Genomic DNA, 27992 nt, shown 5'->3' on the forward strand with positions numbered 1-27992 from the left:
GCTGAATGTTTTCATCTTGCCCAACTGACACTGTACCCATTAAACAATAACTCTCCATTTCCTCCCTCTGGCCAGCCCATGGAGGCCACCTTTCTACTTCCTGTCTGTATGAATTTGATTCATCTAGGTACCTCGTTCAAGTGGAATCATACCATATTTGTCCCTTTGTGTCTGGCTTCTTTCACTTAGCATGATCTCTTCAAGGCCATCCTTGCTGTAGTATGTAAATTCACTTTCTTTTAACCAGTTTAAATGTACACAGCCACATGTGGCCAGTGGCTGCCCTATTGGGTTAAATGCCAGGTTCTGGACCCAGTCTGTGTGGGTCCACTTCCCAGCAGCACCACCGACCAGCATGTCACCTTGGGCAAGTCACTCCCCCTCTCTGTGTTTCAGTTTCTCATCTGTAAAATGGGGGTAACATTAGAATTTCCCTGATAGGGTTGATTTAAGGATTAAATGGTATACCCCAAGTAGAGTGCCCAAGACAGTGCCTAGTACACAGGATATGCTCAATAAATGTTTATTATTATTATTATTATTATTATTATTACTATAACTAGGACTCAAAAAGTTCGGATGACCAGAAAGAAGAAATTCCTGTGGAGAACTACGTAGCGCAGCGTTATATCGAAAACCCCTATCTGATAGGAGGTGAGATGACTGTCTCTGCTCCCTGCTCTTCCACTGCGTGGTCTCTCAGTCAGTCAACAAGCCTTGACTAGCAGCCTACCTACCGAGGGCTTGGCCTGGCACCAGGCGTGACCTGATGCAAAGATGGAGATCTGTCCTGCACTCTCCCACCTCCTAGCTGTTGCCTGTGCCGCTCCTCTGCTTGGCATGCCCTTCCCACTCCCTCTGTGGTTCACTAAAATCCCCCTCATTTTTCAAGAACCAACTCATTCATGCGTTTATCCAACAGATATTTATAAAGAACCTACTCAGTGCCAGCCACTGTCCTGAGTGCTGGCTGCCCCAGATGAGCAGACAGCATTAAACCAGAAACAGACCAATAAGCGAGGCCACGGAGTGTTATGAAGTAAATCAAGCGGGGCGCTGGGACAGAGAGCGAGGGAGGGCCTCTCTGAGGAGGCGACGGGGGGAGCTGAAACCTGAATGACAACTAGGAGTCACCTGTGGGTAGATTTGGAGGGAGAGGGAACTGCAGGGGCCCAGGGCCCAAGGTGAGTCTGTCAGTGGTTGTGGGTTCCATGAAGCCAGATGGCCTGGGTTCAAATCCTGACCTTGCCACTGACAGCTGTATGACCTTGAGCAAAGTTATTTCACTTTGTTCACTTTGCCTAAACACCCTCTTTTCCTGTTTTTAAATAACAGCATCATTGAGATATATTCACACACCACACAAGGCACCCAGCAGGAGCGTACAGCCCAGTGGTTTTGATTATGTTCACACACCCTGGTCCCCTCCCATAAAGCCTTTGCAGATTCCCCCAGGGCGTCTGCACATCTGCTTTTCCCACACGGGGTCTGTAAAATGCAGGCATGTCAGGCTGTGTGTGAGGAGGGGCGTGACTCTGGAGGGTCTCGTCGTCTGAGAGGGCCAGGTGCTGGAGGGGCATTAAATACTGTTCATCCACTTGCCTCCTCTCAGCTCCTTGGATACTGTTCTTCTCCAGGGCAGCCCTGGGGTCTCTTCTCCTCCCTCCCCTGTCTCCCCCAGTGTCCCCACCCTCTCTCTGTGCTTCTCCCAGCTTTCGGTGGAGACCCTGCCTCCGCATCCCAAGTCCTGAGCATCCCCTCCTGGGCATCTCCCAGCTACTGAAACCCACACGCCTAAAATCCAGCCCTGTCCTCCCACACCATCTGGTTCACTCTCCAGCCCTCCCATCTAGGGATACAGCCCCAGCCTCCCCTTGTTGCTAAGCCAGAAGTCAGAGACCGTTCTGGGTTTGTTCCTCTCTTCCCCTCCCACGTCCGGTTCTTCACCAAGCTCCCAGCTCTTGAATCTGTCTGGCCACCTGCATCCCTGTCCTGCCACTGTCCTCTCTCCTGGACAACTGTGCTGGCCTCCTCCCTGGTCCCCGCTGCTGCCCTGGTCCCCGCTGCTGCCCTGGTCCCCTCTGCTCCCCTCTAACACAGGAGCCAGGAGGCATTGGACACCCTTCAGCGACTTTCCACGGCGGGGGAGGGGGTGGTTGGAACAAAATCCAAAAATTGCACATGACCTGGCCCCTGCTGACCCCGCCTCCCTCCACGCTGCTCTTGGACCAAGGTCTTTGACCTCCCTGGGCCTCTGGTCATGCAGTTTCTCCTGCCTGGGGGAGGGGGGCACCTTGTACTTTCTGTGTTTTTTATTGGGATTCATATCAGTGGGTCCACTGCCATATCCCCCAAACCTAGCACAGTGCCTGGCAATCAGTGTTTGCTACATGAATTATTTCCTTGCCTCACAGGTCGCAAGTTTGACCTGCGTGTCTACGTGCTGGTGATGTCGGTGAGTAACTAAGGTGCCCGCCTCCAGTGGTGGGTAAGGGGCAGCTGGACTCAGGGACAGGGGGCAAAAGCCATTCTGGGGGCACCTGTGAGAGCTTGTCTGACTGTCTGCCTGGAGGAGTGCAGGGGGACCTCTGAGGGTGGGTGGGGCTGGTAAATGGATCTAAGTTATGCCATCTTAGACGCCCCAGCATCTGGATTTGCCCCCCACATGTCCTTTTTAATTCATTCTGTCATTCATGGTAACCACAACTAACATTCATTGAGAACCTACTAAGTCCCAGGCCCTGATATTTAGCATGTTTTATCTTCGTCAGTCCTCTACTAGCCAGGGAGGTAGGTTCTATTACTCATTTTACAGATGAGGAAACAGATAACAAGGGTTGAGTGACTTGCTCAGGGTCACACAGCTGGTAAGAGAGAGCTGGGATTAGAATTCAGGCAGCCTAGTTCCAGAACCTACTCTCTTAATCAAGGAGTTGCTATGCTCCCTGCACCCATTCATTCATTTTTAAAGAATGTTGTATCCATTGATTTCAGAGAGAGGCAGGGAGAGGGAGAGAGAAATAGAAACATCAGTGATGAGAGAAAATCATCGACCAGCTGCCTCCTGCACGCCCCCTGCTGGGGATCAAGCCTGAAACCCCAGGATGTGGTCTGACCTAGAATTGAACCGTGACCTCCTGGTTCATGGGTCATGCTCAGCCACTGAGCCACACCGGCCAGGCCATTGATTGATTGATTGATTCATTCATTCATTCATTCAACAAACGTTTAAACCTTCATGGTGCACTACTCTATGTTGGGTATGAGGAGATAAGCTCACCCACTGTCCAATGGGAGCTATGGACACACCCTGAGGTGGGGGTGTCACACTTGGGGGTGAGCAGAGAAGAAGCCCATTAATTCTGTTTTCTTCTGCATCTTGCCCCTGCCCTGCCCCAGAGAAAGAGGGGAGTAGAATCAGAGGAAGCTGATATTTGAGCAGATTCTTGAAGGGTGATGTGGGAAAGAAGGAAGGACCCGCCAGGTGGAGGGAACAGTAGGTACAAAAGCTAGTAAGTGTGAAAGTACACGTATTTATTCCCCTCCCTTTTGTCTTCCTCCGTCCCCACCTCTGTCACAGTACATCCCCCTGCGGGCCTGGCTGTACCGGGATGGCTTCGCCCGCTTCTCCAACACCCGCTTCACACTCAGCAGCATTGATGACCAGTGTATCCTGGGATCCCGCCTCCCCACCCGCCATGCGCCCTTCCCTTCCTGTCCTTTGGGGTCCGGAGAGAGCTCGTCCATTCCACAGATGTGTGCTGAGCGCCTGCTGAATGCCACGTTCTGGTCTGGGCACAGGAGAGCTTCCAGTCTTGTGGTGGCGGGAGGTCCCCCAGTGATCTGAGGAAAGCGGCCCTGTTCCTCTCGGAGCAACTCATCCCACACAGTCTGCTTGATGGTCCTGTTGGTGGTGTGCCTGCCGTAAACCTGGATTGGTATTCATCGGATCTCATTCACATCTCTTAGTATTCATAGGATGGGACAGTTTGAGCCCCTTTGGAGAGCGTTTGCATCCTTTCACGTCCTTTTCTTCAGTGCCTCGTCACTGGCTCACTCATTCACTCAAACACAATGCCATTTTCACCCACCTCATTGGTAGGGACCAAAGACTTGATGGGACTCTGTGTTGGCAAGGTTGGGAGGGTACATAGGCTATTGGTGGGAGTGTACATTGGTGCCCTATGAGGAGGCAATCGGGAAAATGTCTATTGAAAGACAAATGCACATACCTTCTGACCCAGCAATTCTCCTTCTGGCTCTTTCTCCTACAGGAACACTCACAATGTAGGAAAATGGAGGTTTAAAGGTCAGTCACTGTACAACCTTGTTTGTGAGAGTGAAAGCATAGGAAACAACTAGAGGAATGGTTCATTTGCACAATGGAATACTAGGTAGCTGTTAAAAAGGAATGGGGGGAAATGCATTATGTACTGATATGAGATAATCTCCAAGCTGTATCATTAATTGGGGGGAACTAGTATAGAGCTCTGAGAAATGTGCACTCCCATCATGTTAAAAATATCGCTATGCTTTTATCTGTGCACAGACATCTCTGAAAGGATGTACAAAAATCTGCCTTCGGGAGGAGAAATGGGTGGGTGTGCAGAAGCTATTGCCTTATATACATCCTTATACCTCATGTGAATCTATTATCTGGTTAAAATATCAACAACAACAAAATGTTTTTAAGCCCAGCCAGTGTGACTCAGTGGTTGAGCATCAACCTATGAACCAGCAGGTCATGTTCAATTCCCTGTCAGGGCACCTGTCCAGTTTGTAGGCTCGATCCCCATGGGGGATAGGAGGCAGCCCATCAGTGATTCTCTCTCATCATTGATCTCTCCCTTCCTCTCGGAAAACAATAAAAATATTTTTAAAATGTTTTTAAGATTTTTAGACCTGAGCATCAGATAAAAAGGGGTAAACAGTACAGGGACATTCAGAGATGAATCAGCAGGATTGGACTGCCTGCATATGGGAGAGATGGGCATGGAAGGTGAGGCTGCTGAGCTTCTGATCTGGGTGATGCAGCTGATGCTTTTAGCCGATTCACAGCTCTCGGCCTTCATTTTGTCATTCGATTAAGAGTCTGTCCAAGGTAATGCATTTGCCTTGCCTGCCTGTTAGGGTGGGAGTAGGCCCTCCTGAGAATTTTTTGTAATTTTTTTCTATTTTACCAACTTCAACATTTCCTGTGTGTGTGTGTGTTCTTGTTTTTCTTGTAAATCTAACAAGCATTTATCAGATGCAAGCCATCAAATTTATTTTAGTTTCATTTTTGTTTTCCATGTTGTTTTCATTTTGTTTTGTTTTTAATTAAAATTAAATGATGCAGGTAATGTGCTTGGAACGGTGCCAGGCCCAGAGTGGCTACTGAGGGCGAGGAGGGGTACGCTCCCCCATTTCAGAGTGTTTGCAGATCTCCAGGCATCGTGGGCCCTTATCACACAAAGCAACGCCCAGCACTAGTTTCTATTGAATGCAGGTTTGCTGTTTTCCCAGTGAGTGACTGTATGTCATTTTCCATCCCTTCTAATTGTTTTTAACTTTTAATATTGAAAGATTTAAAAAATATTTTAAAACTGTAGAAAAGACTATAACAGAAATCCACGCATCTACCTTCAGACAGAACAGATATTAATATTTTGCCACATTTGCTTCAGATATTACACACCAACTTTTAAAATAATAAACCAACTTTGGATCACAAAACATTAAGACATGTTTTTACCCTGACTTTTATAATTGTGCATACAGATATAGTTTGATATATATTGTTTATACATAAACTAGTCAATATATATATACATATATGAGCACAAAATACAAAAATATTCACCTCAACACTGAAATAGTAAAAAGTAGAAACAGCCTGGCTGGTGTGGCTCAGTGGTTGAGCATCAACCTATGAATCAGGAGGTCAGGGTTTGATTTTTTATTGATTTCAGAGAGGAAGGAAGAGAAAGGGAGAGATATATAAACATCAATGATCAGAGAGAATCATTGATTGGCTGCCTCCTGCATGCCTCACTCACTGGGGATCAAGCCTGCAACCCGGGCATATGCCCTGACCAGGAATCAAACCTGGTTTGATTGACCTCCTGGTTCATAGTCGATGCTCAACCACTGAGCCACACTGGACAAGATAAACATCTTTTCATGTGCTTATTGGGCATTTATAAATCTTCTTTGGGAAAATGTCTACTTGAAGTCTTAGCCCTCTTTTAAATTGGATTATTTGTCTCTTTAATTGTTGAGCTGTAAGAGTTCTTTACCTATTTTTTAATACTACTTCTTAGATACATGACTTACAAATATCCTTTTCAATTTGTGGTTTGTCCTTTATTTTTAAGGACTTTTTTTTAAATTAGCATTTTTAGGTTCACAGCAAAACTGAGAGGAAGCAGTGGTTCTCAACCTGTGGGTCACGAACAATGAAAATACATCCTGCATATCAGATATTTACGTTATGATTCATAACAGTAGCAACATTACAGTTATGAAGTAGCAACGAAAATAATTTTTATGGTTGGGGGTCACCACAACATGAGGAACTGTATTAAAGAGTCGCGGCATTAGGAAGGCTGAGAACCACTGGTAGAGATTTCCCACATACTCTGCCTCCATACACACACATAGCCTCCCCTGTTACCAACATTCCCCATTAATTAGTTACAATCGATAAACCCACATTGACACATCATAATCACCCAAAGTCCATAATTTACATTAAGGCTGTACTTTCTATGGGATTGGACAAATGCATAATGATGTGTATTCATCATTGTTGTATCATGCGGAGTATTTTCACTGCATGTGAAACTAAAAATCCTGTGCTCCGCCTTTTCACTTTCTGGATAATGTTCTTTGAAGCACAAAATTTTTTTGTTTGGGGGTGTGTGTTTTAATTCTCACTCGAGAATATTTTTTGCATTGATCTTTAGAGAGAAAGTGGAAGGGAGGGAGGAGGGGAGAGAGAGAGAGAGAGGAACATCAAAGTGAGAGAGACATATAGACTGGTTGCTTCCCACATGTGTCCTGACTGAGGGCTGGGGATCAAACCTGCAACAGAGGTACGTGCCCTTAACCAGGAATCAAATCCTCGACCCTTTGGTCTGCAGGTTGGTGCTCTAACCACTGAGCAACCAGCCGTAGCTGAAGCACAAAAGGGTTTAATACTGATGAAGTTCAACTTATCTACTCTTTCTGTTGTCACTCATGCTTTTGGTGTCACAGCTAAGGAGCCCTGACTAACCCAAGGTCATTGCTTATTTCTATATTATATTCTAAGAGAGTTCAAGTTTTGGCTCTTATATTTAGGTCCAAGATACATTTGGAGTTAATTTTTGTCTATAGTATGAGGAAGGGGTCCAGCCTTATTCTCTTGCATGTGCATATTCAGGTGTCCTGGCCCATTTAGTGCTTGCCCCCATTGAACTGCCTTGGCACACTTTTCAAAAGTCAGTTGACCATAAACCTAAGAGCTCTTTTTATTATTTAGTGGTTTGTTATGTACTTATTCTTTTGAAATTAAGGTAGAAGAACTCTCAGACAAATGTGAAAAAAAAAAAAGTTTTTGGAAATCTCTAAAGAAGACGTTCTAGAACAATGGTGCTAACGAGGATGCCCGCCTTCCTCTGCGCTTCATGCAGCAAACGGGGAGCAACACACGTTTTAGGGGAGTTACACTTGGGTTAGTTCCCTAGGGCCTCTACCTCCCAGTAAGTCCTGGAGAAAGTTACACCTTATGGTCATTTCATGAGGTGAAATGCAGTGGGGGCGGGAGGGTTGGTGGAGGACTGTCCTGAACAGCTGTCCCTTACTTAACCTCTCGGAGCTTCAAGTTCTCTTTTTTGAGATGGGAATAATTTGAGGAACAAATGAGATGATTTGCGTGAAATGCTCTGTAAGCTGCCATGTGTTGTCGATGTTACTGGTGGTCACCATGGTGATGATAGCAAAAGGCAGACTCTCAGAGCTTGGACCTTTGAGGCCATCTTGACCCCACACCAAAGCTGGATCACTTTTTCAATATTCCTACAAAGTGGCCACCCAGCCCGAACCCCTCTGGTGACAGAGAGCTCAGAATATCCCAAGACGGCTGTTCTATATTTAGTCTCTCTATATGTTAGAAAATGTTCTCCTCTTGAGTTGAAAAATCATACTATAATAACAGCTATACCAGGCACTATAAGAGGTGCTTCTATATAGACTGTTATCTAATCTTTCAAATACTTCTGCGAGGCCAATCTACTATTAGGTACTCCCATTAAATATGTAGGAAAATAGACTCGGAGGAGCCAAGTAACTTGCTCAGGGGCTCGGAGCCGGTAACAATGCAGGCAGGATTGGAACCCAGGCCCACCGGACTCTAAAGCCCACACGTGACCTCTGGGCTGTTTTTGTGGCCTTCCCCATCAATTCCCAAGGAAGGGTCTCAGTTTGGTCCCTGGGGGCTACATGGAGCAGGACTCACTCTTCTTGTCCACACTGATCCTTGACCACCAACCTCTGCCAGATGTGCACCTCACCAATGTCGCCGTGCAAAAGACGTCCCCTGACTACCACCCAAAGAAGGTGAGCAAGCTGGGCTCCTGCCCTCGGGCTCAGCCTCTGGGGCGGCTGGGGTGGTGGGTCAGAGTGCCAGAGAGCCCAGCACAGGCTTGTCTTGGGCTCAGAGTTCACAGTGCAGCCGAGCCCACCCTTCCCATTTGCAGGGCCCAGGGCAGGAGTACAAATGGAGGCCCATGCATAGTGTCTAGATATTTAAGTTATAAGCCAAACTAACATACCCTCTAACAAAATGTGTTCTGTCCTCCTGACTGGACAGATATGCTTTTATTTATCCATCATCATCTATCTACGTGTTGACCTTCTACCTAATAACCTACAAGGCCAGGTTCAAATTTAGAACTCTATGACTTCTAAGAGTTAAAAGCCAGAACAGGAGTGCACAGGGAGAGCTGGCCCCAAGCTCATACCCGCACAGTGGGGGCCTTGGGATGCACAAATGGTCAGTGCAATCTGTCTTCAGGGAAGCAGGCCCAGGGAGAGGCCTGCACAGGGCATTTGGGCAAGGACTTCTGGGATTGTGAGTCTAGCCCGTGGTCAGCAAACTGCGGCTCGCGAGCCACATGCGGCTCTTTGGCCCGTTGAGTGTGGCTCTTCCACAAAATACCACAAAATACCACGTGCGGGGTGCGCATGTACAGTGCAATTAAAACTTCATGGCCCATGTGCAGAAGTCGGTATTTTGTGGAAGAGCCATATTCAAGGGGCCAAAGAGCCACATGTGGCTCGCGGGCCGCAGTTTGCCGACCACTGGTCTAGGCTATGCTCTAGGAAGGGAGGCACATACTCTCCGGCTGGACACATCCCCTTGGGCTTGCAGAGTCTTTGTCCCAAAAGGAAAGACACACTTGGGGTTCTCCTGGTCACAGGACTCAGGGTTGGGCTCCTCTTGTCCAAGCCTGAGGGCCATGTTGATGGCGATTGTTGGAAGGTCCCGGCAGCCCAGGTCCCGGTTAACTAAGGCTCCCTCTCCCAACCCGGGTGCACGGGCCCCAGGGCTGCAAATGGATGCTCCAGCGCTTCCGACAGTACCTGGCGTCCAAGCACGGGCCAGAAGCAGTGGAATCGCTCTTCAGTGACATGGACAACATCTTCATCAAGAGCCTGCAGAGTGTGCAGAAGGTGATCATCAGTGACAAGCACTGCTTTGAGCTGTACGGCTATGACATTCTCATAGACCAGGACCTCAAGCCGTAAGTGGATGGGCCAGTGGCCCTGCCCTGGAGAGCCAGGGGGCACATTTTCCACCCAGACTGCCTGGGTTTGACCTCAGCTCTGCCACTTCCTCATTAGGCACACTTTCTGTTGCCTCAGTTTGCCCATCTGTAAAATGGTTGCTGTGCCTATAGCATTGTTATGAGGAATAAATGAAGTATAGAGCACTGAGCCTCATGCCTGGCACTCAGAGGCCTTTCCTAAATATATGCTGAGTCAGGGATCCTCCTCTGGTACCAGCAAGAAAATTACCCTCTGTTAGCCCTGGTGCTTTCCAGATGCAAAGTGCCTTACAAGGGAGTATTGTCACCATGTTGATCCCTGTCAAGAATTTGGTGCGTTCCCTCAGTGTCCATGAGGTTGAGCTGATGAGTAGAACAAACTGAGGTGGCAGGGACCCCAGCAATGGCCCTCATGTGATACCATTGGGGTGGTTCTGGCAGCTTGAGGTCACCCTGTAAGTCAAGGGCAGAGCCAGGCCCAGGGTCATAGTTCCTGGGCTGAGCTGCTCCCCGCCAGTAGTGCAGCTCCTGGGCCCAGCACCTCCTGAGGGTCACTGTATGGTGTTGAGGGGCTTTCTGAGCCAGGAGTAGGAGTCAAGACCTAAATCGGGCCCATATTCAGAGAAACAGGGTCCGTACCAGGGGTCTCTCTCCTTTGCCCCTGGGGTAAGATGTGGCTGGGGCATCAGAGTGATGCTGATAGGGGAAACAAACTTGGAGGAGGCAGCAGATAGTGGAAAGTGGGACCTGAGGCTCCCACTGACCTGCTGGGTGAGCCCTTCCCTTTCTGTGCCCAGGTTCCTGGCTGTAAATGACCGGGTTGCACAAAACAAGAGGTTGTAAACTGGAGGCCATTGGGTTGCCTTTGGCCTGCAGCCACCTGGAGTTTGGCCTTCAGAATATTTTTGTTTGTTTGTTTCTTTTTCATTGAAATTCAGTGACAATCTCTAAACACTGGGAGATGGTCACACAAAAGTCTGGATTTTTGGCTTTTCTGGAAAACATAAAACAATCATGTAATCCTGGGCTCATGCTCCCACAGGGCAACACTCCCCTGGAGCTGGCCACAGCCAGCCCTGTAGACATGGAATGCTCTTTCCAGTTCACCAAGCCCCGCCCCTGTGGGGTATCAATTGTTTTCAAAAAGTTTTAGACAAGAGGAGAGAGTGAGTCTGGGTGAATTGAGGGTGAGGCCCAGGCACCCCATCTAGCCTCTCAGTGAAGTTCCAGGAGCTCCAGGGACCAGGTAACCCTAAGACTCTCCCTTCTTTTCCCTCCCCAGATGGCTCCTGGAGGTCAATGCGTCCCCATCACTGACAGCCAGCAGCCAGGAGGACTATGAGCTGAAGACCTGCCTCCTGGAAGACACCCTGCACATCGTGGACATGGAAGCCAGGTGGGGGAGGGCAGCCTTTCAGGCACCCCGTACATGACAATCGGGGCTCCCACCCAGGAAGAGATAGAACTCAGAACCTTGGACTTGAGCGGCCCTCAGAGACACTCTAGCCTGCCCTGCTATTTTATAGACGGAAACTGAGATGTCCACACGGGGTTGGAGCCTGGTCCAAGGACTCAGCCCTTTTGGGTTCAGGGCAGGGCCAACCACAGCTTTCTGAGATTTGGTCCGGCAGGATTTCCTCGACATTTCTTGACTGTGGGACCCTGGACCAGTCACTTCACCTCTCTGAGCTTCTTTCCTCATGTGTCTACCTCTCAGGATTGTTAGATCAATTTACCAAGATAACTTATTGTCAAGTGCCTAGCTACAGTAAGTGCTCAGTAAGAGACTATACGTTGTTACAACAATGTGTACGTAAGGAAAATTCAGGGCCTGACTTCAGTCAGTGTTGGTTGGTCTGTCTTCTCCCTTCCATTCCTCCCTCCCTCTATCTCTCTATCCTTCCATTCCTCCCTCCCTCCCTCTCCCTGTCCCTCATTCCCTCTCATCTCTTTCTTCTTTATTAGTTTTTTCTCAATTATTCCAGCAAGAGTTTGAGGGCTGACTCTTATTGTTCATGAGTGGGGTTTGGGTCACATGTCCTCTCTGAACCAATCATTATGACTCTGATTAACCAGGCCTAGGTCTTGTGCCCACCTCCCAGGGGATGGGGTCAACCTCACCTGAGCCATGTAAGTGAGAGAGGGAGGATGGTTCTCAAAGGAAAAACCAAGGCACTCTTAGGCTGAAAGAAGGTAAAATGGATGCTGAGCAGGGGGAACCTCAGGTGTCCACTATATCTGCCATCATTTAGTCATTCAACAAACATTTGAGCCTCACGTGTGTCAGGCCCTGTGCCACACATTGAGGACACAGTGAAGGATAGAACAGACCCAGTTCCTACCTTCATGGAATTTATGGTTTGGGGAGACAGCAGAGTTTAAACCAGAATGCGGAAGTACTGAGGGCAAGTGTTTAAGCCAAGGGACAAAAGTGGGGGACAGCCCCTCTGAGACCTGTGTGGGCACCTAGGAAACAGCCAGTGAATGGTGGGCAAAGGAAGGGATTCTGACAGTGTGGGGACCAGCAGGCTGCAGGGGTGAATCAGGGAGCTGGCCAGGGTCTTTGGGTCCTACCAGGTGCACCTTCTTTAACCCTTTGTGTCTCCTGCCTGTCCAGGCTCACAGGAAGGGAGAAGCGAGTGGGAGGCTTTGACCTCATGTGGAATGATGGCCCTGTCAGCAGAGAAGAGGGGGTTCCCGACTTGTCAGAAATGGGGAACTTTGTGACCAACACACACCTTGGTATGTGGGGCCATGTGGGAAGTGGGCACCAGGGATGTGTCATGGGAGGTTCCAGGTGGTCTAAGACTGGCCCCTTGGCACAGCTGTATGACCTGGACCAAGACTTAACCTCTTTGTTCCTCATCTGTGAAGTGGAGAGTAAATAGTTTCTATCTCAATATATGCCTAGAACACTGCCTGGCACATAGTGAGAGATATTATTAATCTGCCAGGAGGTAGATTTCAAAAGGTTCAGGAAAGCAAACAGAAAACAATGACAAACAACCCCCCTCCCATGATAGATTAAAGAGAGATTAAGGACTTCAGGGCTTGACTTGAAAACTTGGTGTTTAAAAAATGAGAAGTTTTGCCTGTCCGGTGTGGCTCAGTTGGTTGAGCTTCGTCCCATGCACCAGGAGGCCCTGGTTCTATTCCCAGTCAGGGCACATGCCAGGGCTGCAAGCTCAATCCCCAGTAAGGGGCATGCAGGAGACAGCCAATCCAAGTAGGGGGTATGCAGGAGGCAGTCAGTCGATGTTTCTATTTCTCTCTCCTTCTCCCTTCCTCTCTCTGAAATAAAATAAATACATTAAAAAAACATTAAAAAACAAAAATTATTCACACTTATTGTAGAATATTTGAAAACTAAAGAAGGAAATAAAAAATCATCCAGACATAACCATCTTTAACTATCTGGTGTGCTTCCTTCCAGTTTTTAAAAAAATGCATATATTCATATTTTTCCCTTTTACAGATTTGGCGTAGGACTGGAGTTTTGAGTCCCACTTTTCCATGTAGCATTTTCCACATCATTCAACAATGTTAATAAGAGCCTATCTTTTGGAAACACTTATGTGCCGGGTCTAGACTAAATATTTTACATATGTTATCTCATTTCATTTTTAGGCAGCTTTTATTATCATTTTACAGATAAGGAAACGATTTCCAGATGTTACACGACTTGCTTAAGGTCTCGGTTATAAGCGGTGAGCCAGGACCTGAACTCCAGTCTGACTGACTGCAAAACCTGAATGCTCGACGGCTAGCTCTCCTGTCCCTTAGCACAGTTCAAAACTGCGTTCCCATCTGGCTACAAAACATTCTTGCTTACACAGATGCCAAATTTGCTAAACCAATTTCTTGTAATTGAGCACATGGCATGATTTCAATTTTTCACTTTTATAAACAATGGCATGATGAACATCCTTTCACGTAAAGCTCAAGTGAAAAATCTGGCTGTTTCTTTGGGACAGATTTCAAGAAATACAATTACTGGGTCAGAGGGATAGACTTATTATAGCCAGATGGCTTTCCTGAAAGAGCTCTGAATTTAAACAAACAAAAAAAACTTTACCAACGTGTACATTCCACTGATTACTGGTGAGGTTTCAGATTTTTAATTGGCATTTCTTCTTTTGTTAGCTGTCCATACTCAATCTATTTTTCAATGGGCTGTTTACATTTTTTAAATGTATAAAGGCCTTGGATATTAATATGTTAAATTACACCTCTCTGTCAAGCTTATTGTAAACATTTTACTGAGTTGTAATTTGCTTTTTAAATGCTCTCTGTGGCATCTTTTTATTTTTTATGAAAAGGTTTTGGTATGATTTGGGATTGGGCTTGGCTGCAAGCAACAGAAAAGCCACTAATAGTTAGCCAGAGAGGGACTGATTTGTCTTGAGGGCTGGCACAAAGGCAGCATGATGCTCTTGCCTCTTTTTGCTGTGCCACACTTAGTAGGTTGCCTTGGTGCTCGTGCTTGCTGCCTCAGGTTGCTCAGGTTGCAAGATGGCTGCTCCAACTCCAGACGCTATGTCCTTGTCCCAGGCAGAAAGAAACAGGGAGGCCCAAGGACCAAAGCCTTTCCTTCAGGCTTTGATTGTTAATCCCAAAAGGGATGCCCTCCCAGGGGCCTCTGCTGACATCTATCAGAGCTGGCTCACAGGGCCACCCATGATGCAAGGAAGCCTGGGATGTCAAGTAGTTTGCCTTGAGGAAGGCAGGGGAGAGGAAGTTTGTGAATGGCTTTTCCACAGCAGATCCCTAGTGTCTGCCAAATTGCGTGTTTGGACGATGACTACATAATGCTTTCAAGCTGTGGATACAACCACCTGGAAATCTTGTTTAAATGAAGATTATGATTCAGTAGCTCTGGAGTGAGGCCTAAAATTCTGCATATCTGACAAGTTCCCAGGTGATGCTCTCTATTAGTTAACTGTTACTATGTAACCTCCCCCAAACCTTGCAGCTTAAAACAGCTATCTGATTTGCTATTCATTCTTCAGGTGTCACCGTCCTAGAGTCACTCATAGGGCTCCAGGCACCTGGCGAGGCACTGAGATTTGATGGCCTAGGATAGCTTCATGGACATGTGTGGTGGTTGATAATGATTGTCAGCTGGGCCTCTCTGTCTAGGTGGTCATTTGTCTTCCAGCAGTGCTGCCTGGCTTCTTCACATGGTAGTCCTAGGGTTCCAAGAAGGCGAGGAAGATGTAGTGAAGCCTCTTGACCCCCAGGCATGGGCTTAGAAGTCCGAAAGTACCATTCCTCCACAATCCATTAGTTAAAGCTAGTCCAGCCCAGATTCACAGGGCAAGGAAATAGCCTCCACCTCTTCAGTCACCTGCAGAGAGAGGTGCATGTAGGAAAGGGAGGGGTTGTTGCAGCTCTCCTTGCTAATAATCCATCTCAGATATCGATGCTGCTGTTTTCTGGACCCTATTCGAGTAGCAACGATTCAGGACACCCTGGCTTCTCCACTTTGGCTGCATCACATGGGGTTGGGTAAGGGAAGAAAGCTAGCATCTAACCTATTAGGTACTAGGTACTGTAGAATCACATGGGAGCTTTAAAAAAGACCAATGCCTGATAAAGATACAGTTGGTCTGGACATCAGTATTTTTTTTAATCTCCCCGATGACCCTAAAGCACAGCCTAGATTGAGAGCCACTGCTTGAGAAATCTCTAGATAATTCCCAAGTATCCAGTGGAGGGTGAGCATATGGTGGTGAATACCAGAGGAGCTGGCCGGGAGTGGGAAGAGGATTGATGAAATGCATTATGGATATGTTGAGGGATCTCCTGGTGAAAAGATCAGCAGATGACTCAGAGATGAGTCTAGGACTCCAAGAAGAGATTTGCATTGGACACAAATATTTGGGAGTTATGAATGAGCCCTTGCAGTTAAAGCTAAGGTTCCATGGAACCCTGGGGATGCATATAGTGGGCTCTTAGCTTTGAAGCCTTGATGACCAGTGAGCACCTAGGAGTTAGGAATGGGGCTTTGGGGTGCTAAGAAAGATGGCCATCTCCTTTAGGTCAGTAGTTGTGGCCATGTGGACTCATCATTCAACCAGCATTTGTGAGTGCCATCAATATGCCTGACACAAGACTCAGTGACCATGGAATTGCTTCAAGGACCAGCTCTGAGAGCAAACAGGAAGTGGTAACACCGTGAATGTGCAGGAGAGGAGGTGTCTCCCATGTTCATGGTGGCCTCTCAGCACGGACTCCCTGGGACACACAGGAGTAGGGGCGACTCTGTGGAAATGTTTGTCCCTTAGCCAACTGTGCGTGACACATGGGGTTGGGTAAGGGAAGAAAGCCAGCATTTAACCCTGTTAGGTGCTAGGCTCTGTGCTAGCTTTAATGCATTTTCACTGAGTGAAACCAGAAGGAAAGCAATGTGGGGTAGTGGTTAAGAACTTGACCTCTAGCCTGGGTTCAAAATCCAGACCTGCTATTTATTGTGTGATTTGGAGCAAATAACTTGGCATGTCTGAACCTCAGTTTTTTTCTTCTACACATCATTCTGGTGAGACCTCAACAAGTTAATCCACATTCAGCACCTGAAGCAGCCCCTGAGGTAAGTCCCCAATGAATGTTACCTTCCTTTGATGATCCTTACACTCATCCCATAAAGCAAGTATTTGGTTTCCAGATGAGAAGACTGATGCATGAAGAGGAAAATTACCTGCCTGAGGGCCACAGCAGTTGAGGGTGCGAGCCATAAGCCATCCATAGCTGCACGGCTGCTGTCTCCTCCTCCCAACAGGTGGCAGGAGCACAGGCCGCTCCACTCCCCAACCCCTTTTCCTAGGGACAGGACCTCCCAGCCAACTCTCCACTTCCCTTCCAGGTTGCATCAATGATCGAAAAAAACAGCTGAGGCAGCTGTTTCGCTCCCTTCAAGGCCAGAAGAAAGGTTCCAGCTAATACCAGCCGCTGAGAGGCAAGCGTCCCTGGGAGGTGCCATGCCATCCAGTCCTCTCCCCACTCCGTTGCCAGCACAGCAGCACCTCAGAGCACATGCCTCCCTCCCTCTGGATGGGCCACAGCTGCTGCTTGCTGCTTGGGCCGGGTCTCCTGGATTCCCCCACCGACCCCTGGGCATCTTCGCACCGGGAGACAGCCAATCCTCTGGACTGGATGGGTTTTAACCTTGACAGATTGGCTTTGCGAATAGGCCCCAAGAGTAAAAACTCAGCAAATTCGGCTCTCCAGAGAGGTCACGTCTACTAAATGAGCACAGGCCTTACTCGAAGTTACTGGGCACCAGGCTTGGCCCAGGGAATGCCATGGGCTGCAGCGGTGTCCTCCTGGCTTCACCCTTTGATGTCTCCCAGGAGGTCAGGGTTGTAAGAGTCCTCCAAGAGCAAAGGATTCACGGGCTAGGGAACTTGTCTTAAGCTATGTTCGCAAAGCAAGCAATTATAGATGGTGTTTACTGGGAGTCTGGAGGACTGGACCCCGCACATCTTCTCCTCCTTACAATACCCTGACCTTGCCTGTCAGGGGAACCCGTGGTGCTCCCCCGACTCTGTGAAAGCCAGCAGGCCAAGCGTCCCCATTGCTCAGATGGACATGGGTCAGGAAGGCAGAGCTGCTTAGACTTATCTAAGTCATCTGGGTGACAGGTGCCTCTCTGGGCCTTCCTACTTGAGGTTGGGAGCTGAGCTTTTTGAACTAGAAAGCCTTGTGCCAGCAGGCAAGGAGATAGCATTCCCACATTCCTACGCCTCCTCTTAGCTTCATAGGAATTACAAGTGGGCTGGTGGACTAACTGCTGCATGGGGGACCCATTAGGGGATCCCAGGCAGCTTCCTCTACCACTCTTCCTGCTTCACGACAGTTCTTTTAGCTACAAACAACAGAATGTGACTGCCCAGGGATGGGAAGGGCTTTTGGAAGTGAATACTGTCATGTCCAAGAAATGAACCAGTCAGCTTTGGGAAGGCCAGAAACCAGCAACTCTGGGCCTCCTCCTTCATCCCTGTGACTGAGGAGAGCCCAGACAGCCCCAGGCATGGGTTCTACCTTTCCAGTAGGATCCAATTGGCTCTTTTTTGTCCTAGCATCTACTTTGCCAGACAGGTAGGGGCAATGTTTAGAGGAAATTGTGAGCAAGGCAGTCCTACCAGATAGTGTCTAGCAAAGTGAATGCTGCTACTCCCTACTTTTTAAATTTATATTTAAAAATATGCAATATAACAGCAACACGTTCTTCCCTTCCACCCCAAATATGCAGTTTGTTTGGAGGGAACCAAATAATTGGTGATTGCATACAAATCACCAGCTTATCAGACACATGTCCTGCCCCCTTGCTTTTCTCACTTAACCTTGGAGCTTGTTCCAAATCAGTGCTCAAAGCTTCCTTATTCTTGATTACAGCTGTGTAGTATCCCACTACCAGGAGCCATCAATTCCTTTAATCTACTGTGAACATTTAGTTTACTTCCATTTAGTTTCCAACTCCATCTCCCTACTCTTTGAGCCAGTATGGAAAACACACACAAATTTCTACTAAAAAAAAACTCAGAAGGATGCAACATCGCACTTCTGAGCCAAATTTGACTTATGTATTTTGTTTGGCCAACACCAAAGTTTTAAACATTTTCCTGAACTAGTCAGCAATATTTAAAAGACAGAAAATTCAACTTAAAAATCCAAACTGCTAGTTCTTCTTTAAGAAAACGTAAGATCTAGACATGGCAGCCTATGTTCCAATGAAACTATCGGCAGCAGCTGAGTGGAGCAGGGGGCACGGCAGTGTGCCTGTCTAAGCCTGCCACCATTCAAGGAGGAACCACTGCCCTTCACGGGTGGTATCCTAAAGGGGGTGGTATGCCTGCAATTAAGGACCAAATGAGGTAAAGAACAGAAGCAGCTATCCATTCATTAGGTGCTTTTATTGAAGCCTCAGTGAACAGAAAGATACCGTGTTGCCCTCACAGCACATTCACATTAGGACCCGAGACCACTGACGATAAGGGAACTCAGAGAGCAGCGCTGGCCCTGGCCCTGCTTTTGGAGGCGGTGGAGGGGCATCCTGAACGCATGAAGCACGTGAAGAGGCAGTCCCCCTCACCCATCTCTGGTGCAGGACTCTAAGGCCTTCCTGACGAAAAAGCAGCTGTGGGGGTTGATAAGCAGCACCTACGCTGGGCTCCATCTGGGAGCAAGCAGGAAAAATGAGCCAAAATGGAGCGAGTGGGGAGAAATGGTATGTCTGCTCCACAGATAGTTGTGGTGAACCACGAAGCACCAAGATCCTGTCCTTCATTCAGAAACCACCTGTGAGGTTCCTGCTGCATTCCAATTCTGTTACACATGCTGCTTTAATGTCTCCCTTTCTGAGAGGAATGCTGGAATGAAGCTCCCACTCTTCCCCTTCCCTGCCCAGGGCCCATTTAAACAGCAGGCCACTGTTGAGAAGTGTCTGTTGCAGTCATTCTCATACCCCCACAGGCGCTGCCCCCGCCCACCCACTGTGGCTGCTAGGCCTATCAATGGGTCTTATGTCCATTCAGCCCAGTGGTCAGGCCCACAGGCACTGGCAGGCTGAGGGTTCCCTCTGCTTTCACAGAGCGGTCAAGCACTACAGATACAGAGGCTGCAAACAGGAGCCATGGCCAGGTTGCTGATGCCTGTGTCCTTGCAGGGTAGATCCTGTCCTTGCAGGTTTCAAAGATGGAGCGTTCTGGGTCCTACATAATCCCAGGGGGATGCTGGTTTCAGGCCCCTTATCTTGGTTCTTGAATTTCATCCTTTCAAGATGACCTTGAGAGCTTTAAGTTCATCCTGGTTGAGGGGGGTCAGGTTAAAACCCTTCAGCTCCGGTTTGCCTAAGGAGAGAAGACAATCCATCAGTGCGTTCAGGCCTCCTGTTGTCCAACCTACTGGCCCTGGAGTCAGGCCTGGGAAAGGAGCTCATACAGCATTCATACTGCCAGACACCTGGCTGTGAGGTCTGACAGGGAAGGGCCTCAACTCTACAATATACTGAACAATGAACATTGACACCCACTACTGAGTCTCAAGAACCTGCAGAATTATGACTCTGCTGGCCAGAAACCTTTAGATTTCTGCCATACCTATGGCAGATGTGGGTGGTAAGGTTTACCTAGGAATTCAGCTTCTGAGTCAGAGCTGTCCCGGTCCCCACACCATGCCCTGGCATAAAATGTAAGATAGCTCAGGCCATTCCTGAACCTGGAAAGAATTTGTGATAGAAGACCCCACAAACTTCCTTGTCCATTCTATCTCGGGATGGCTAGAGACAGCCACTGCCCCCTGCCCCCTGCCCCCAGGTTCAGTGCCACTCACATGCTGTCCAGGCCATTGCCCTCCTGGGAGGGGCTTCCCAATCCTGCCCTCTAAGTCCATGTTGATGGTTTTGTCCCCTCCTGGTTTCTTCCCCCCTTCCCCACTTCCTAGGCTAATACCTTGGGCCTCAAAGAGGCGGTTGACCTTCACTTTAAGTTGTTTCCGGAGTCTCTCTATTTCTTTATCCAGATGATCCTGATCTGAAAAATGAGGTGGGCAAATAGAATGAGGTTATACTACAGACAGAATGACCAAAAGCAGTCGGGGGTGCCAGCCTCTCCCTAGCCCCTTTGAGAGCAAGGGCTCTTAGCATTCCAGAAGGAAAAGGGGACTTCAGAAACTAATTGAGGAAGGAACCAAAGGCTAGAGAAGCAACGTGACCTGCCCACAACCACTGAGTGAGCCCGGGATAGGGCTGAGCAGACCAATCCCCTGACTCTCAATCTCCTGGCCTGTTTTCACTATGCAAATACCTTGGGCTAATTGGTGCATAGGGGAGGCAACATCAGGATTTTAGGTCACCCTTCCACAGTGAAATCAGAGAAAATTCAACTGGAAAAATAAAATGGAGAACCTATAGCAGACCTACCCTACGATGACTGGAAAATGGTGGCTAAGGAATTTTATAAACCCAAGTCCATTAAGGGGTTTTTAGAAAAGCATGATGGTGGTAACATGTGACCTAAACAACCTAACTATCAATGGGCAAGCTGAATGCTCAAGCTTAACCTATTTAGCCTCAGTGGATAGAAAAGGTTATCTTCCCTTAACAGACTGCACCTGAAAGCAAACTGCACTATGAGAAGTGGAAGCTACAAAGCTCAACTTGAGATGATACATCTGACTGTCACTCAGTCCTCTCCACCTGCTCTGTTTTCACCTGCCCATAGGAACATTCGAGCTAGTTTGTCTTCCCCACAGACTTTCATTCTTTCTGATGAGAAGCCCCTGATCAGCTGGGCCTCTGGTCTGGGCAATGGTTCTACTCAATCTTTTAAAATGGGTTGCTCGCCTGACTGGTGTAGCTCAGTGGGTGGGAGTCAACCCAGGAATTAAGAGGTTCAATTCCTTAGATTCCCGAGTTGTGGGCTCAATCCCCAGTGGGGGTGGTGCAGGAGGCAGCCAAGAGATGATGTTTCTCTCACTCTATTCCCTCTCCCTGCCTCTCTCTCTAAAAAAAAAATCAGTAAAAACATATTAAAAATAAAAAATAAAATGGGTTGCTCAATGTAAATGAGTAACCCTACTCTGACAAGCTTGTTCAGCCTGTGTCAATCACCGAGAACTATAGATAACAATGTCCCAGAACCCCTCTCGGCACAGTAACACGACCACATTTATGGGCCAAGACAGCTGAAGATCAGATCCTGAACCCAGGCAAGTGACCCCCTCTGAAAGTATCCTCCAGCCTGCCACCCGAGTGCAATGACAACTCCATTTTATAACCATAATGTGTATGGTTTTTCACAGGACAACCAGAAACTTCTATTCCAAGCTAATCCTTTGCTAGAATTTTTATTTCAACAGGGACAGAGGCACCCTGTCTTCAGAGACAGAGGCAACCTTGCTGGTCCTCTTGACCTATACATTTTCAAGGGTAGAAAAGAGGAAATATGTGTAACCTGTCCTTTTCCCAGCCAAGGATGCATTTGCAACCTGACTTTTTACCTTTATGATGCATCTCCAAAGAGCTTTGGAAACTGTGGTCATCCATATTTGAGAAACATCTATTTAGTTGCCGACCCTAAGGTTCACTCTCCCCAAACCCCCATTTTCAACACAGTCTCTCTTGTAGGGGATGTGAAAAATAAAAGTTCACTATGCCAGGCTCCCTTGTATCTGTGGGGGCCATGTAACTTAGTTCTGGCCATAGAGGTGTCAGCAGAAGGCCCTGAGGAGGACAGCCTATTTCCAAAACAGAAGGCAAGGCCATATCAGGGGTGGGAAACCTTTTTTCTGCCAAGGGCCATTCGGATATTTATAACATCATTCTTGCACTGTAACAAAATTATCAACTTAACCTTAGCCTACTATATTCGGTCTCCCCTAATGCTTTGGCAGGGCCAGACCAAATGATTTCTTGGGCCTTATACAGCCCACGGGCCAGATGTTCCCTACCCCTGCCATATAAGGAGAAAGCCCTTTGCCTTTCCTCCAGCCTGGCACGTGGACATGAGCCCTGCAATGATGACACAACCACCATGAGAAGATGCTAAGGTGACCCTGCTGAGCGGCCATGCCAGTCCTGGATGGCTGACTCCAGATAACTTCTTACATGAGAAAAACAGAACCAAATTTTTTAAGCCTCAATTTGTTGAATTTTCTGTTCTTTGTGGTCCAACTTGTTCCACAAATAAAGCATTATGCTCAGCACACATACTGTTTTCTCTCAACTTCAAAAAAAAAAAGGGCTACAGAGATGCACCAACCTCCCCCCCGCCCCCCCCCCAAGGGGAGGCAGCTGTTTCCCTGACTCATGCCCAGGAGGCCTTACCTTTCTCAATCATTTCCTTCGTCTGAGGGTGAGGCATCTTGATAAACATGTTCCCAAAGCAAACCATCACATCTTCTGAAATGGAAAGTGGTAATTCCTTCAACAAATATTCTGAGCACCTCCTATCCACTAGGCATTGTTTTAGATGTTGAAAACACAGCAGAACAATACAAAGATCCTGCACGCACAGAGCTTAAGTTATAGTGGAGGAAGGGGAATAAACAAGCAAAGCTATCATTTGTCAGGTCCGAGCAGGTCTAAGCACTGCAGAGAAAAATAAAGCAGGGTAAGGGGGTGGGGAATGCCAGAGCAGGGGAGAGACTTGTTGGACCTGGTGGTCTGAAAAGGCCTCACTGATTATGTGACATCTGGACAGAGACTTGAAGAAAGTGAGGGTGTGAGCCCTGCAGCAAAATAATCAGTAATGTGCTTGGGGTGTTAGAAACAGCAAGGAGACCAGTAAGGATGGAGTCAGTGAGGGAGGGGGAATAGAGATGATGTTGGAAGAGTGTAAGGGGGTCTGGATTACATGGGCTCTTGCAGGACTCTGGCTTTTACTCTGGTCAGATGAAAAGCAATGGTTTTAGACCTTCCAATGCACTTTAAGTAAAATTCAAATTTCTTCCCTTCATGACGGCCTGGCCTCTGCCCATCTTCCCAGCTTCATCACATGCCCTTCCCCTTGCTTATTCTGTCACAACCACTTGGCCTCTAAGAGCCCCCATCCTATCCTCCAACACCTATCCCACCTCCAGTCCCACCTTCAGCTTTCTCACAATTTTCAATTACGTATTTCTGTTGTTCTGCTCATTTGTACTGATTTATACCCCCTCCCTGTACTTTCCCAGTGCCAACATTGAGAAGCCAGCACCTAAGGGCCTGTCATGGAGTTGAGCAGCTGAAACCCCGAGCCACAGTCTGTGTGAGACCTGAGAAATTTCCTCCCCATCTCCATGGGTGTGTCGCGCACCTGTAGCCTCCTGCCTGCTCTCTGTTAGGGACAAGGCAAAGGCCTTCGACGGAAAACTGCACAGGCCTCCTGGGCTGGAGTGAGGAGTCGTGACTTACCGGAGACACTGAGCTCTTTCTGCAGGGCCCTCAGGCCCTCTCGGTTCTGATTCCTCTTGGTGTCTAGGTCCACAATCTGAAAAGCACAGAGGCAGGAGGGAGCTCAGCGACTGCTCGCCCCAGCTTGTCAGCTCCAACAGACCCACCTGTCTATGAACACCCAACAGAGACACCAAGGCATCATTCCTGGGCTACTCCCAGGGTCCTGTCTAAGACAGACAAGTGTGTGAATGCACTTCTTCCCCTACTCAGCTTCCGGGTCCTTTAAAGACCGTGTGTGGTGCAGATGTTTTCCCCCCAGAGAAGGTGCTGGGAAAATGCTGACTAAACAGATAATTCTTTATTCTCCACTAGAGCGCTAGTTCTCAGCTTTAGGGCATTTTAGGATCATGGGGAGTGGAAACCTCTCCCCGGGCAAGCCCCTCCAGCTGATTCTGACCTCGTATCATGAGAAGCCCAACAATATGAGACTGGAACAGAAGGGAGGCACTGAAATGGTGGTAACAACACAACAGCTACTACAGAAGTGAGGAGCGGGTACCATATAGGGCTTTAGAGCACTGGCTCTGGAGCCAGAACACCCAGGTTTGAATCCTGCTGCACGCTGGTAACTGTGGGACTTCACCTTCCTCACAGGTTACTGAGCCAGGAACGCGATGTATTATCAGCACAGTGTCTGCACCTGGTGATTACTCACAACCTGCTATTATCATCATCACTCAGCACACTGATGCCCTGATTAATAGGCTCTTCCCCAGGTCTTCCCCTTCTCAGTAAATACCCACCCAACCTCCAAACAATCATCCCAACTTAAGATGGGGAGTCACGAATCATTCTTGTCTCCTCCTACTCCCTGACCCCTATGAAACCATCATCAAGACCTACTAACCGGATCGAAGTGGATTATGGGGAAGCTACGCTGACATTCTCCCAGGACCCGAAAATGGAAGAGAAAACCCTTACAACAAAGGTGGTAAAGAGGAGGCCACATCGAGGCTGGTCCACTGCTAGTTTTTATCGTGCCATTTTCTTAAAATGCTTGACTTTTACCAATTGAAAAGTGATGAGGCTGTATTGATTTTACTAGAACACAATCTTTACTGCCACTGTCCGAAATTTGTCAAAATAAATATACAATTCTAAAGAAAAACAAAACCATGCCCATCTCCAAAATATATTACTGCCCCATCCGCTGTCTCCACCACCACCACCCTGGTCCAATGGCCCCTTGCCTTCCTGTATTTCAGTGGTTCTCAACCTTCCTAATGCCGCGACCCTTTAATACAGTTCCTCATGTGGTGGTGACCCCCAACCATAAAATTATTTTCGTTGCTACTTCATAACTGTAATTCTGCTACTGTTATGAATCGTAATGTAAATATCTGATACGCAGGATGTATCTTCGTTACAAACTGAACATAATTAAAGCATAGTGATTAATCACAAAAACAATATGTAATTATATGTGTTTTCCGATGGTCTTAGGCGACCCCTGTGAAAGGGTCGTTCGACCCCCAAGGGGGTCGCGACCCACAGGTTGAGAACCGCTGCTGTATTTACGTGCTCCACAGAGAAGCCAGAGAGATCTTTTTAAAACCTTAATCCAGTGCCTCATCCTTTGCTTCCCTCCTCCCCACCCCCCGCAACTCCCTTTAACCACTTGGCACTTCCATTCGAACCAGAGCCGAGCTCCCTGTTCAGGTCTCCGAGGCCCGCCGCGCCCGGGGTCCACGTTCCTCCCACAGCCCAGCCCTGCGCAATCACAGACGCGCAGACCGCTTTGCTGTTCCTCTTCTCCCCTCCAGGGCTTTGACTGGGACGGTGCCCAGGCCAATGAGGGAGCCCAGAACTGCCTTTTGGAAAAGGGGTTCAGGTAAACTGCCCAAAGGGGTGATGGTCGGGAACTGGAGGGCACAGTAAAGGGCAAAGAAAGGATGGAGAGGACGGCTGGCACAGGGCGGGCGCTCCCCTAACACGTAGGTCTGAATAAATGGCTGCGGCGAGGCGCGGTGCCCCCATCACCTCCATCTGCCACGTCTGTCGCCACAGCCCTTAGACCACCGGTCCCGGTAAACTCACTGCCAGCCGGTGCCGGGGCCAGATTCCGGACCCCGCGCACTTCCCCACGGCGATCGCCACCAGGCCCAACCGCTGAGCCCGGTCCCCGGCGCGGCGGACGCGCCTCCTACCTGCCGCTTGTCCGCCAGCACCGCCTCGGCGAGCTCCTCCACTTCCACCAGGTACCGCAGCACCCGCTCCGCCTCGGGTGACAGCATGGTGCCCGCCTGCTCCGACCCCGCTCCGGCTCCAGGTCTGCTCAGGCTCCGCTGCGGCCCCTTCTGCGCACGCGCCGCTCTGACCGGGCTTCCGGCGCGCATGGTCAATGGGAAGAGGCCCGGCGGCGCGCGCGCGCTCCTGTGCACCCGGGGCAGGGCCTACCTTTGGGGGGCGGGGCTGGAGCTCCCCCTGCAGGCCCAGAGAGCACAGTCCTCAGTGCTCCTCTTAACCTCTGCATAGGTTTTGTTTGTTGTTAATCCTCACCTGCGGGTATTTTTTTCCATTGATTTTTAGAGAGAAGAAGAGACACACAGGGAGAAACATCGATTGATTGCTTCCCGCACGTTTGGGGATGGGATGGAACCTGCAGCCAAGGTACGTGCAGTTGCCTGGAATCGAACCGAGGACCCTTCAGTCCGAGGGCTGACACTCCATCCACTGGGCCACGCCGGCTAGGGCTCTTCATACATTTCTTAGGCAGGCAGTTTCAGGAGCTGAGAATGCAGCAGTGAACAAAACAAAGTCCCTGCCCTCGTGAAACTTCATCCTAAGGGGAAAATCCGACAACTGATGACCAAAAAAATAATTACATACTACAGCTGGCCGAGATAGGGCTGGAGAAATAGAAATTATTACTTCCCTTTTTAAGGAACATCAAGGAAGCCCATGTAGCAGTGTGACTTATATTTAACCTCTGAGACCTTATGTTTATAATTTATGAAATGGGAGTGAATAAAACTATTTTTCATGGTCTCTCTGCAGGATCAGAAGTGGCATGAATCACTTTTCAACTCAGTTTGACCAGTGTTTATTGAGCCCTGGTGTTGGGCCCAATGTCCAGAGTACCTAGACCAAAGGAAGTGGCTGGAAAACCATGACGTTCTGTAAGTGCTGAAACGCAAACCAGTGTGGGCCATAGGATCCAGGGGGGCCTCCAAGAAGAGGCAGGCAGGTAGAAAGTGGCTGCCCTTTACAACCAGTGGGTTCCCTAGAGATCATGCCCAAACCCCTCATTGTAAAGCTGGAAAAAACCCAGGCTCAGAGAGCAGCCATGACTTTAAAAAGCCAACAGCAGACCTGACACTAGAATTCTGACCTCCTGCCTCCCAGAGTCCAGCTTTTTATTCCCTCCTTTCGGCCCCTATGACCAAGCGCTTTCACACCCCTTCCCTTACTTGAACTTCACAACCTTTGTATGGGTGGGTTATTCCTACCCCCTTTCACGGCTGCAGACTGAGGCTGGGAGAAGGGCAATGCCGTGTCATGCAGAAAGTCAGGAGCACACGTGGGTCTAGAACAGGGGTGGGCAAACTTTTTGACTCAAGAGCCACAATGGGTTCTTAAACTGGACCGGAGGGCCGGAACAAAAGCATGGATGGAGGGTTTGTGTGAACTAATATAAATTCAAAGTAAACATCATTACATAAAAGGGTACGGTCTTTTTTTTTTTTTTTTTTAGTTTTATTCATTTCAATCGGGCCGGATCCCTATTGAAGAGCCCTAGCCAGCGTGGCTCAGTGGATGGAGTGTCAGCCCTCGGATTGACGGGTCCTCGGTTCGATTCCAGGCAACTGCACGTACCTTGGCTGCAGGTTCCATCCCATCCCCAAACGTGCGGGAAGCAATCAATCGATGTTTCTCCGTGTGTCTCTTCTTCTCCGTAGTTTGCCCACGGCTGGTCTAGAAGCTCTCAGTGTTCATACCACAGCTGTCTCTAGACCCTGAAACTGGCCCCATAAGTCTCAGCGGCACCTCCTCTTTGCCTGGACTTTGGCTGCCTTAAACTGCCAGAGGCAGAGCTGTTTTCCCTGCAGCTACCTGGTGTGGAGAAAAAGGAGACTCATTAAGGATTTCTCATTGAGGGTAAATTTGTTGCCAAACCCAGGATGTTTTGTGTAAACACCTTCTGGTTCAGAAACACAGACACAAGCCCTGGGAAGGAAGGGGGGAACATTTACCAAAGGAGAAACAAGGCTCAGCAGGCCTCGCCGGGGTCTGGACCCCAGAACTGGGTCTCCTCCACCATGGGGTGG

The 27992-nt window shown here is 48.5% G+C and overlaps 2 protein-coding genes across 3 annotated transcripts in view; one reads left to right on the forward strand and one right to left on the reverse strand.

Moving 5' to 3' along the window:
• The window catches only part of TTLL9 (tubulin tyrosine ligase like 9), a 37568-nt gene extending 20510 nt beyond the window's left edge, over positions 1–17058 (forward strand). Inside the window, exons 7-14 of one of the 2 annotated variants that reach the window (XM_070420108.1) lie at positions 564–654; positions 2415–2455; positions 3581–3668; positions 8522–8580; positions 9571–9767; positions 11074–11187; positions 12409–12533; positions 16654–17058. In XM_070420108.1, coding sequence (XP_070276209.1) covers positions 564–654; positions 2415–2455; positions 3581–3668; positions 8522–8580; positions 9571–9767; positions 11074–11187; positions 12409–12533; positions 16654–16730 — 792 coding nt within the window. In that variant the 3' untranslated portion in view covers positions 16731–17058. Of the gene's footprint in view, positions 1–563; positions 655–2414; positions 2456–3580; positions 3669–8521; positions 8581–9570; positions 9768–11073; positions 11188–12408; positions 13181–16653 lie in introns of those variants that run through there. The other variant, XM_070420107.1, reaches the window with a different exon arrangement.
• A 1626-nt stretch (positions 17059–18684) lies between these two features.
• PDRG1 (p53 and DNA damage regulated 1) lies at positions 18685–26019 on the reverse strand. The gene is made up of 5 exons (XM_070420115.1): positions 25872–26019; positions 23683–23758; positions 22615–22689; positions 20240–20320; positions 18685–19639 (listed from the first exon to the last, which is right to left on the reverse strand). Exons 1-5 carry the CDS (start codon positions 25956–25958, stop codon positions 19557–19559), a joined length of 402 nt encoding a protein of 133 aa, XP_070276216.1. The 5' UTR covers positions 25959–26019; the 3' UTR covers positions 18685–19556.
• Positions 26020–27992: the final 1973 nt, after the last annotated feature.

Source organism: Myotis yumanensis, unplaced genomic scaffold, assembly GCF_028538775.1.
Source record: "Myotis yumanensis isolate MYYU_CA2020_CCGP unplaced genomic scaffold, mMyoYum1.0.hap1 SCAF_7, whole genome shotgun sequence".
NCBI lineage: Eukaryota > Metazoa > Chordata > Mammalia > Chiroptera > Vespertilionidae > Myotis > Myotis yumanensis.

Excerpts from the sequence above, each read along its gene's own strand:
- PDRG1 (XM_070420115.1), bottom strand. The coding sequence starts at position 25,958 with ATGCTGTCACCCGAGGCGGAGCGGGTGCTGCGGTACCTGGTGGAAGTG. Across the intron at positions 22,690-23,682 it reads GAAAGAGCTCAGTGTCTCCG|AAGATGTGATGGTTTGCTTT; the intron begins GTAAGTCACGAC and ends TTTCCATTTCAG. Across the intron at positions 20,321-22,614 it reads GAAGGAAATGATTGAGAAAG|ATCAGGATCATCTGGATAAA; the intron begins GTAAGGCCTCCT and ends CTCATTTTTCAG.